At 44.6% G+C, this 12,323-nt stretch overlaps 1 protein-coding gene across 5 annotated transcripts in view; it reads left to right on the top strand.

Moving 5' to 3' along the window:
- Nmnat3 (nicotinamide nucleotide adenylyltransferase 3) overlaps positions 1–12,323 on the top strand; it is a 49,800-nt gene extending 37,477 nt beyond the window's left edge. For all 5 annotated transcript variants that reach the window (XM_013034686.1, XM_013034688.1, XM_013034687.1 and 2 more), the window contains 3 exons: positions 4,536–4,719; positions 7,047–7,126; positions 11,882–12,323. In XM_013034686.1, the coding sequence (XP_012890140.1) occupies positions 4,536–4,719; positions 7,047–7,126; positions 11,882–12,264 (647 nt within the window). In that variant the 3' untranslated portion in view covers positions 12,265–12,323. The remainder of the gene's footprint in view (positions 1–4,535; positions 4,720–7,046; positions 7,127–11,881) is intronic.

Raw genomic sequence — 12,323 nt, 5'->3', positions numbered from 1 at the left:
CCTCGTTATATCATAGTTCACTTATTGCTACAAACAAGGAATTAAAACTGAGTTTTCATTATTCTCAGGTGATGTTACCGTACCCCTAGAAAACCCAGAAGCCTTCAAAAAACTATATGGAACTAACAAGTTCAGTAAGGTAACCTAGCTTCAAAATAAACCAGCCCAAGCATGAGGCTTCCTATGTAACAGTCACAATATACTATAGCGAATATATGTAATAAATATAGTAAGGCAAGTAAACAGCAAGAGATGAATGCCCCCAGAGCTAAACTACCCCTGTTGTTGCTGTGATTTCATCATTATTTTCTTAATGCTACCTTGCTAGTTTCCAGAGAGAAGGAAGAAATAAACAGGGAATGCTCGCTGTCATGTTAAAATCACAGTCAGGTATTGTTTTGATAACCCCAGGGTACAGATGGTATCGCTTCGGATTAACTGGTGTGCAGTGCCCGCTTCCTAGAAAGAAAAGACAAGTTCAAGTTCATGCCCTTCAGGAACTCTGTGTCTCTTGGGAAAGATGAGGGCAGGCAGATCATTATCCTACAAGTGCTGAGCCTGGCCACAGAGGGTTGTAAGAGAACTGTCCACATGTGATGGAGGGTGGAGGGAAAGATGGCTCACCTAAAAGGCACCACTGGGATTTCGACCAAGAGCAGAAAGGAAGGGAAAGGGCTCAGACTCATGGACATTTAGAGGGCAAGCAGAAGTTTTAGTTCAAATTGTTATTTTTATTGACTCTTTCCCCCTGGATGCTATTAAACACACACACACACACACACACACACACGCACACACACACACATTGATTTCCCCCGGATGCTATCTTTCTCTCTCTCTCTCTCTCTCTCTCTCACACACACACACACACACACACACACATTGATTTCCCCCTGGATGCTAAAACACACACACACACACATTGATTTCCCCCTGGATGCTAACACACACACACACACACACACACACACACACACACACACACACAAACATTGATTTCTCAGTGTGCAAAACTGTGCTGTCAGGATGAGCTCAGCCATCCTAAGTGACACCTGGGGACCAGAGATGCCCAGCAGAACAACCTGACTGGGTCCTTGTCCATAAAACTACATTCACAGAGCCTTGGGAGTTTTCACAGATGCAGGCTTTGCAGAAGCTGAGCAAGGGGGTGTTTTTTAAATTGTATTTTTATTATCTTTAACTATATGTAAAGGGATTATTCAGCACTCAGTTTATGAGTACAATGCATCCTGATCAGTATCACCCCTTCCATCAGTCTCCCCATCCCTTCCCACCTCTTCCCTCAGTTTTCATAGTTTCACAGGATACATATTGAACCCCCCGCCCTCCTCTCTTCATTCATCTACCAGAGAGTGTTTGCTGCAAGGTGAGATGCTCTCCTCCCAGAATTCCAGGAGGGAGATAAAACAGGAGCTGAGTGGACTCCTTAACTATAGCCTTCTGACTTCAGCACCACCCAGGCTTATCCACCGATGAAGGGTAACGGAATGCAGGGGGAGCAGGCCTTACCTAGTGTCAGTTTTCTGAACCAGACGTCTTTCTTCCAGCCTCTTTTCTACCTCTGCTGCTGAAGATACCTCCTCTACCCTCAGTCCACAAATGGCTTTTCATTTCTATTTTTACAACTCCTCATCTGATTGTCTCTGTATTTGAGTAAAACTCTGTACTCTGAGTTCTTGGGCTTTACTTTCAGCTTTTTTTCTTCTTCTTTGCTTTATCTCTCCCTTTCTTCCTTTCTTCTTTCCTTTCTTCCTTTCTTCTTTCCTTCCTTCCTTTCTTTTTTCTTTCTCTTTTCTTTTTCTTTATTTGATTCCAGTACTGGGGCTTGAACTCCGTGCCTGAGTGTTATCCCTTAGCTTTCTCAAGGCTGGTGCTCTATCACTTGAGCCATAGCTGCACTTCTTGGTTTTTTGTTTGTTTGGTTGTATTTTTTTTGCATGGTTAATTAGATAGAAGAGTCTGGACTTTCCTACCAAGTCTGACTTTGAACCATGATCTTCAGATCTCAGCCTCTTCAGTAGCTAGGATTATAAGTGTGAGCTCTTGGTGTCCAGCTTGCTTTGTGATTTTTAAAAGAACTTAACCGTTTTCCCCTTCCATATCCTGGCTCATACAAATGAAAGCTTTCACCTTTACAAGTGGTACCTCCGAAGTGAGTTCTAGGAGCCTGAGCATCATCTCCAGTCCTCAGCTGGTGTTTACCATGCCTTGAATCAGTCTCCAGGAAGAACACCCAGAACAACCCAGATTAACAAAGATGGAAAATATGTCGAAAATCTTCTATCTTCCAGTTAGTAAATAAGGCTAATCTCAGATTGCACATTCATTCATTAGCTGAGCAGATGCCCCAAGAAGGTAGGGGGAAAAAAGACAGGAAAAGAATACCAAGAGAAGAGCGTAATAGAATTAGTTTTTAGAAAGATTTTAAAAAATTGGTGAAACAGAAAACAAGCATACACTAGAGAAAGTCAATATGTTTATTCTTTGAAAAGACTAATAAAAGACTGTTATTTGAAAAGACTAATAAAACAGCCATGCTCTAACAACACTGCAAGAAGAAAGAGAAAGGAGACACATAACTTTAGGAATGACCCAGCTTTCACTGCACATGATTCAGATGTAAAACACCTTAGTGTGCTGTTCATGAAGAGCCATGGGTCAGGAAATCTTAAATCTTTTGGGTTGTGGACAAAAACCTAGACAGGTGTAAGTTGCCACAAAGTATACTGAAGAAATTTTTTTAAATCCATACCATCTTATACCAGCAGTCTAAACTCTTTTTTTTGTACAAATGATGCTCCAGACTCCAAAGATCTCACTGATGAGTTCTCCCAAATGTGGAAGAAAAACTTAGTTTTGTCGGCTTGGAATTCAGAAAGCTCCCCTGGCCAGTAAACTCTGTAAGGCTGGTATAACCTTGATACCAAAACCTGATTAGGATGGAAAGAGGAAAGAGAGTTATAGACCTGTCTCCCTTCCTATAAAGAACTAGCAGAGTAGACCCATCCATACATAAAAAAGATAAGGTATCTCTTCCTAGTGGGATTTAATCTCAGGAATACAATGTTGGTTGAAGATTGGAAGATTAATCAGCGCAATCCACTATATTAACTGACCAAAGGAGAGAGAAAAATCACAATTATTTCAAGAGGTATAGACCCCCCCCAAAAAAAAAGCATTTGATAAAATGCAGTATTCACATGTGAAGGAAGCCCTAAAACTAGAGGTAACAGGAAACACCTCTCTTTTATTTATTTTTTCTTTTTTTGTCCATCGTAGGGTTTGAACACTGGGTCTGGGCATTGTCCCTCAGCTCTTCAGCTCAAGACTAGCACTCTACCACTTGAGCCACCACGCCACTTCCGGTTTTCTGGTGGTTCATTGGAGATCAGAGTCTCACGGACTTTCCTGCCCAAACTGCCTTTGAACCTCAGATCCTCAGATCTCAGCCTCCTGAATAGATAGGATTACAGGCATGAGCCACCAGAGCCTGGCTAGGAAACATCTCTTATAGTAGTATAGTTAATACCATCTGGGGTCCTCCTGTGCAGGTGTCCTGATTTTTAGTGTATCTCTCATCAGCTGAATTCCCCATAGGTTCACAAGGTCCGCAGGGAAGATTTCACTGCAAACCAGCTCAGCCTGGGTCTGTTCCTTGAATACACTTCCCCTCCATTGACAGCTCATCCCTCCAGGACATATATTTCATCACCCACCAAGCCTGGTTCTTCCTAATTCCCATCCTCTCATCTTTCAGCCTTCAGATCCTCTTTGGAGCTGGTTGTGGGAGGGTGTACCTGTCATCCCAGCTACTTGCGAAGATAGAGGCAGGAAATAGCACAAGTTATAGACTAGCCCTGGCAAGTGTAGTAAGGTATTGTCTTAAAAGCAAAAGAAACAAGCAAAAGGGCTGGGGGTGGGAGTGGCTCAAGTGGTAGGGTGCTTACATTATATGCAGGAGGATCTGGGTTCAAAAAGAATCCATTGGAGCCAAGGCTTTGGTCATGGGGCTTGAACTCAGGGCCTGGGTGCTATCCTTGAGCTCTTTTACTCAAAGCTAGCACTCTGCCACTTTGAGCCCCAGCTTCACTTCCAGTTTTCTGGTGGTTAATTGGAGATAAGAGTCTCCAGGTAACCTGGAGACTCTTATCTGCCCAGGCTGGCTTTGAACCCATCTGATCCTCAGACCTCAGCCTTTTGAGTAGCTAGGATTACAGGCACGAGCCACCGACTTCAGGCTATGACTTAATAGATGATTTATCCCACACAGTACGTTGTAACGTATCTCCAACATATTCTGTCCTCATTGCTCTGCAGCCTTCCTTCCTGCAGAAGGGCTGCTCTGGATTATAGAAGACTGTGGTAAAGCATGAAGTCACTGAGGTTGCAACTTCTCCCCAGCCTTTGGACCACCTGGGAGACAATGCCAGGTGTTCCCCACCCAAGACAAATCAGAGATTTTTAGTGCCAAGTGTTTGTCTGAACCTCCAGCATCACTGCTCTCCTCTGCCTAGGAATATACCAGGTGATCCAGGGCATCATCTCACCTGTCAGTGACCACTACAGAAAGAAAGACCTGGTGGCTTCCCATCACCGAGTGGCCATGGCCCGGCTGGCTCTGCAGACGTCCGACTGGATCCGCGTGGACCCCTGGGAGAGTGAGCAGGCGCAGTGGATGGAGACGGTGAAGGTGCTGAGGTAAGCAGGAAAGGCTGTGCAGTGACCCCCTGTGTGTGATGAGGGAAGGAGCTGCAGGCATCTCATGATTCGAGAAAGATAAATTGCTTAAAAGGCTGCCCGTGCCACATGGGTGATAGGATTAGACAGTCATCTGGGAAGTGCTTTGAGCACTTGCTGGGAATGAATTCCTTCCTCTCCTACCCGAGGCTGAGGTGGAAGGGTCTCAGAACCATCCACACTCACCTGAAGTCATTGCCCAGGGTCCACATCCAACCACTGGGGGAGCCAGGCTCTGGCTCTTTTCCATCATCCTCTTGCATTTTGTTTTTCCAGCATTGGTGGGGTTTGAATTCAAATAGGCTCCTCCACTACTTGAGCCCTTTCTTCTCAAGTCTTGATCTTTTGCCTTGGCCAGCTTGGACTAAAATCCTCTACTTAGGTCATTTAGGCATCCTGCTGTCGCTAGGATGACAGACATCTGTCACTGTACCCAGCTATTGGTACAGCTATTGGAGGGGTTGGCTTATAAACTTTTTGTCTGAGCTGACCTTGAACTACAATCCTTTCAGTCTCTACATCCCCAGTAGTACAGGAGTGACCTGCCTGTGCCTGGCCATTTTATTGATTTTTTTTTTGTCAGTCATAGGGCTTGAACTCAGGACCTGGATACTATCCTCTGAGGTTTTCTTTTGTCCTTGAACTTTTTTGCTTAAAGCGAGCATTCTAGACACTTTGAGCCACAGCTCCCCTTCTGTATTTTTAGGTGGTTAATTGGAGATAAGGATCTCATGGCCTTTCTTGCCCAGCCTGGCTTCAAACCTACGAGCCTTAGATCTCAGCCTCCTGAGTCGCTAGGGTTATAGGCATGAGCCCATGCATATCACTGCATTTTTAATCCACTTTAGTTTATTTGGAGCTAGGTATGGCCTATACTGTACAAGTGCTTAATGTATAGTTCCTTTCACAAAAGCTATGGCCATCCCTACTAGCTAAATTAAAATGTGTATTTTGAACTTAGGTCTGTCTGTCTGTCTGTCTGTCTGCCTGTCTGTCTGTCTGTCTGCCTGTCTGTCTGTCTGTCTGTCTGTCTGTCTGTCTGTAGTAGCCTATCCTTAACTCCTGCTCAACACAACTCATATGATTCACTGAGAATTATAGAAAGAATAGAACGAAGCTAACTTGGCAGCTTTCACCAGCCACACATAACAATCAACAGTGTTCACTAGGTCTCTGTAAGGACCCAGGTGGCATCTACTTTCTGTCCCAGTACCTGGCACGATGCCTGGCAGGCAGGAGGCTCTTGAGTATTTGCAGAATGAGTGAAGGAGTAGGCTGAAGCTTAAGCTCTGAGAGCCTGTTGGCAGGAGGAGGGGGGTGGGTGGCTTTGGGGCCTGGAGCACAGCACACTTAATCCCGTGTGTTTATTTTTTTTTATTTAATTTTTTTTGTGTGAACATACTGTACAGAGGGGTTACAATTACATGGGCAGGATAATGCATACATTTCTTATCAAGCATTGCAGCCTCCTCCTTTGGTTTACCCTTCACATCCCTTCCCAGCCTCCCCCCCACCCAACCCTCCCCCCTCCCCCCCCCACACCAACATTGTAAAACTCACTTTTGAGATGACAACTTGTACTTCTCATTGTTGCAACAGGTCCACGTGTATCCTTAAACAACTGGTTTTTCCCCATCTCCTCCACAAGTTATACTGACATCAAATATAGTGAAAGCAGGGGTTATACTGTGGGGGAGGGACATAAGAAAAAAACATTAAAATACATATCTAAGGGTTCATTTTCCTAACATCACATTATCTGACCTTTCCTGCATGACTCAAACATATACTAGATATTGCAAATAAGGGAAACCATGGGACCTATGTTTCTTTGGGCCTGGCATACTTCACTTAATATAATTTTTTCCAAGTTTTTCCATTTCCTAACAAATGGGGCAATGTCATTCTTTCTGATGGAGGCATAGAATTCCATTGTGTATACCACATTTTCTTGATCCATTCATCTACTGAGGGGCATCTGGGTTGGTTCCATATCTTAGCTATGGTAAATAATGCTTCAATAAACATAGTTGTGCTGGTAGCTTTAGTGTGGTCTTGTTTGTAAACATTTGGGTAAATGCCCAAAAGTGGGATTGCTGGGTCATAGAGGAGCTCTATGTGAAGTCTTTTGAGGAACCTCCATACTGCTTTCCAAAGTGGTTGAACAAGTTTACATTCCCACCAATAATGAAGTAAGGTTCTCTTCTGTCCACATCCCCTCCAGCATCTGTTGTGTGTTTATACCGTGTGTTTATATCGTGTGTTAATACCATGTGTTTATACCACAGGCATCATCACCAGGAACTGCTCAGATCTTCACCCCCGATGGAAGCCCAGAACGCTGGCAAGGCACCAACAGCCCCTGCAGGTAGGTGCTGCCCCCTTGTCTACAGAGGGGTGGTGTTGGATCCTGTGAGAACTAATGCAGTCATGGCTGCTGATGGCTGGGACCCAGCCTCAGGACACACAAGGACTCTGAGGCCCATCTGGTTGAGGTGACCCTCCCAAGGTTCAAAGTTCAGCTTAGAGCCACCCACCATACCACTGCTGTGCCCATTTGGGATTTGCTGCCCAGAGGGGTTTGCCTACCCTGTGTGACATGTGCTTGTGACACGGATTACTATGGATTATCATTAGGGCCATTTAAAGATAAGCTAGTAAGTGGTGTTAAGGTCTTTGGTGGTGGTAGTGTTAAAATCTTAGCCTTGCTGCATTGTCCAGTGCTATGTGTTGTTGCAAATTACACACTGGTCTCAACACTCCTGGCCACCAGCAGTTGGCCTTACCTGAGGCTTCTGATATTCACAGCCTTGTGTGGTCTAACTCAGAGCCACGGGGCTTACTGTGTTCGGGGGCTGCTTGAGTGTGACTGTGTGAGATGGCCTTGCCTGCCCTTGACCTTCAGGGCTGAGTACAACTCCTGCTCGAGAATCCCATTTTCATTTAAAAAAAAAAAAAAAGCAGATGCTTGATCTCTGTCCATGTAACTCTGAATGGTTAGTTTAGTTGCTGCCTATCTGATGCCTATTCCTGCCCTCATTTCTGGTATCCTATATAGACCCAGATGTTCCCCAGCTTCTGAGTGTGTGTGCAATGGATAAGGGCTGTGGGCGGAACCCCCATTAGTAGCTGTGTTCAAACATGGTTCCAAGCAGACAGTACACAGTACAATCCCCACAGTACCATAGACTTTATTGTCACCACTCACAGTTGGAAGAAACAGGCCCATAGCCCTCTACGGGACTTTCAGGGTACCTGCAGATCTAAAAAAAAAAAATCCTTATCCAGGGCTCTTCAACATCATTCACTGAGGACACAAACAAACATCCAGAGATGACAGTGCCTCATAGTACTTTCCTCGTACTCTGTGGAAATTTCCAGTTCCAAAGCCAGAGCAACTCAAAGGCCACACTGGCCCAGCTGCCACAAGCATCCTGTTTCTGTCACTGTGTCACCGTTAGCACCTGTCATGTTGCCTCCCTGTTTGGCGTTACATGTTCTAGAGTCAAACAGAGTGACCCATCTGAGAACTTGACAGTGACCCTGTGAAGGGCTTTGCAATTGCCTTTGTGAGGCCTGAAGATGGGATGGCTCAGAGCTAGGGTCTTGGACAAGGTGGGCGTGAGACCTACATAGATTTGCCCTGTGGAGTGGCAGGCACCACCTGCCTGGCAGATGTGAGTTAGATTTGGGAAATAGAGGACATCCAGGCTCTTGTCTTCTCCAGGAGAATCCCAGAGTGAATGGTATTCCTTTGTGCCATTGTTAGTGAATCAAATAGCACCTAGCATTGAAGCTGATCTTTGGAAACTGTCTTCATAAAACCCACTGGAAAAATAACAGGGGTGTCTTCTCTATTCTCTGACCTAGGGGAATAGCAGAGGTGTATTCTGGGCTCCTAGGAGACCTGGAATTAAATGTCTATCACCTAACCATCCCCCCCCCCATGGGAAGACCTAATTGTTTGACAGATCAGACCCTAGTCTCCTGCTCTACTACAGAGGTTGGGTAAATAAGAAATTAGAGTAACATCCTGGCCATAAAAGAAATGAAAATTAAGACAACTCTGAAATTTCATCTTACTCCAGTTAAATTGGCCAGTATCATGAATTCGAATAACAGCAAATGTTGGCAGGGACGTGGGGAGAAAGGAACCCCTCCTTGCACTGTTTGTGGGAATGTAAACTAGTATAATCATCCTGGACAGCAGTCTGGAGGTTCCTCAAAAAACTCAACATAGGGCTGGGAAGGTGGCTCAGTGTTAGAGCGCTTGCCTTGCCTGCATGAGGCCCTGGGTTCGATTCCTTAGCAAAAAGAAAAAAGCCGGAAGTGGCGCTGTGGCTCAAGTGGTAGAGCACTCGCCTTGAGCTGAAGAGTTGAGGAACAGTGCCCAGGCCCAGAATTCAGGCCCCACGACTGACCAAAACAAAACAAACTCAACATAGATCTTCCCTATTATCCAGCCATACCAGCCAGAGCATCACCAGCCAGGATACCATAAAGACACTTGCACATCCATGTCCATTGCTGTTCTATTCACAATAACCAGGTTGTAAAAATAGCTCAAATGCCCTATAATAGATGAGAGGATCCAAAAAAAAATGTGGTATCTATACACAGTGGAATTTTACATAGCCATTAGAAAGAATACTATTACACCATTTGCAGGGAAATGGATAGACCGAGAACAAACCATGTTAAGTGAGGTAAGTCAAGCTCAGAGAGACAAATGGTGCATGTTTTCTCTCATATGTGGAAGCTTAATCTAAAATACATTGGGACATGATAAATTATACCGGACTCTAGTCATTCACACACAGTGAGACCAAAGGAAAATATTCTTAGGAGAGGAACATAGAGGCACAATGCCTATGTGCCTCTGATTATATAAAAATAATACTTACCAAAATGAACTCCGGTATTTTTGTTATTTTTTTCTTTTTGTCTTGCTTGTTCATGTATCTGCCTTTTGGAAGGGTAAAGGGGGGACACAGAGAGGAATGCAGCAGTGGTTTTCTCTAGTCACTGTGTTGAAAATGAACTATGCAAATTGTGGGTGGGGACGGGTGGGAAAAACTAGGAGAGAGCATGGGAAATGGTGGTATTGTCCAAAAAGAAATGTACTCATATCCTGACTTACGTACTTGTAACCCCTCTGTACATCACCTTTATAATAACAATAAGAAGTAAGGAAAAAAAGAAATTAGAGTAAAACCTCAGAGCTGTCTGTAGTCCAGTATTCATCCACATATACATGCTGCATAATGAGACCAGCCCAAGTTAGTAAAAACTGCAAGTGATCAAATATTTTGTACATACAATTCTGTTGATCTTTTAAAAGTCCATATGTTTAAGAGATAATTCATAAATGTTGAATGATTATTTGATAAGTGGGTTGCTAGATAAACAAGTTAATAGGTGAATAAAAAGCAGTTGAAATATATATCCCTTTCTATGTGCCAAATACTGTTCTAATACGATTTTAGAATAACCTTATAAGGTCAGTATCATTGGCCTCCTCATTTTAAGGTTGAGGTCACACGAGTTAACTAAATAGCAGAAGCAGAACCTGACTCTTAATAAGTCTGACTCTAAAGTGTTAGTTTGTTAACACCTAAGAATCCAAGCATGCAGGAAGGAAGGAATGTTCGCATATTGTTTATTCAACTGGTGTCAAGCTGCTAGAGTTACTTGGAAGGTGTGTTCCTGTAATCACATCTGTTGATTTGAATGAGTCTAGTGCCTATTGTATTTTGAATGGGCGAAACTGAGGCCCAGAGAAGAAGTCGTGGTTCCAGCCCCACACAATAGGTACCCAACTGAGGCAGACCTCAGACTCACTACCCATGACTTTGCCAGCCTCTCACTGTCCATTTTGCAGCAGCAAAATCCATCTCCTCCCACATCTTGAATAATCCTCTGGTTCACCACAGAGGAACCCCGATGTTCACACCAAGCCCTTCCCCAAGGTATGGTAGCTCTGAATCCCTCTCTTTACCTAGGCTTGGTGGTAACAAAGAAACCAACCTTCAAGGAGCCCTAGCCTTCATAAATTGAAGCTGGGCTCTGCTTCCAGAAAGAGCAGAAGTCCGACAGCATGCTTCTAGTGTGTACCTGGTTTTGCTCTTCAGCCCAAGAAGGGCATGTACTGGGCCAGGGCTTCCATTTATGGTGCACATACAGATTCCTACCAGCAGGGAGCGACAGACCCTAGCAGTTGCTGGTACCTCCCAATCCCCCCAAGCCTGGAGTCTTGCCTAAGGAGCTAAAGACCTCGGTTCCCTCTCTGCCTCGGTTTCCTTCTGTGCAAAGTGGTCACAACTGTGATTTCTTCATATACTCATTTTGAGGGTCATATGGCATTCTACACATAAAGCACTTAGTAATAGTGTTATGCTAAGCAACTTATAAGCACAAACGTTTTTATCATCTGCAATCAGCATTGTGTTGGAATAAATAACAAAGAATTATCCCCACATTGATAAGTTGTTCTCCAGCTTTGCTTTCTCTATTGGAAACAAATGTGTTAGGCCAGGGTGGGAGGGGTCTTAGAAATCTTGTTTATCTATACAGCTTTTATAATTAGTCCTTACGAGGAGATTTTATATAAAAGTGCCAGGACCTGCTATCTGATAACAATGGGGCTGGGACTGAAATGGACAACAGAGGGCAGTAAACCGTTCAGGGGTCACAACTTGGTTGTAGGGCTTTAAAGACCTTTCCTTCCATCAGGAAGTAGACTTTAGGAGACAGCATGTTCACCTCTGGAGTTCTCTGCCTTAGCGCGGACGTATGCACGCACGCGCGCGCGCCACAGTAACAGACGCCTGCTGTTTCACAGAGGAAAAAAAATTCTTTTTGTATTACTTGGCTACTTTGACCGATACTAAACAAAAGATATGTTGGTTCAATCATTAGTTACAACTGTACACCCTGAAATCACTTCAGATTCCTGTACGCCCATTTTAAGTCACAAACACCCATTCCAAGAAAATCATTGGTGAGATTTCCCAGCAGAATGTCACATGATCTTTCCTGGCAGTGATATATTCTCCGCCCCTCGCCCTCACCCCCCCCCCTTCTCCTCTGGTAACTTTGCTGGGATCCACCCTTGTTTTTGCAGCTGTGCCTGAACTGAAACTCCTCTGTGGGGCAGACATCTTAAAGACCTTCCATACCCCCAACCTCTGGAAGGATGTACACATCCGGGAAATTGTGGAGAAGTTTGGCCTAGTGTGTGTGAGCCGGGCGGGTCATGACCCCAAAGAGTACATCTTAGACTTGCCCATCCTCCGGCAGTACCAGCACAATATTTACCTGGCCCAGGAGCCCGTGCAGAATGAGATCAGTGCCACATACATCCGGCGAGCGCTGAGTCAAGGACAGAGTGTGAAGTACCTGCTGCCTGACGCCGTCATTGCCTACATTAAACACCACCGCCTGTACACCATGGACAGTTCCTGGAAAGACAGAAGCAGCCAGCGGAGCAAAGGAAACACAAGCTAGGACACACACACACACACACACACACACACCTCTCTCTCTCTCTGAGCCACGTCTCTACA

Source organism: Dipodomys ordii, unplaced genomic scaffold (genome assembly GCF_000151885.1).
Source record: "Dipodomys ordii isolate 6190 unplaced genomic scaffold, Dord_2.0 Scaffold193, whole genome shotgun sequence".
NCBI classification, from domain to species: Eukaryota; Metazoa; Chordata; class Mammalia; order Rodentia; family Heteromyidae; genus Dipodomys; species Dipodomys ordii.
The sequence above is the reverse complement of the archived record's forward strand: the minus strand, read 5'-3'. Positions and strand labels throughout refer to the sequence as shown.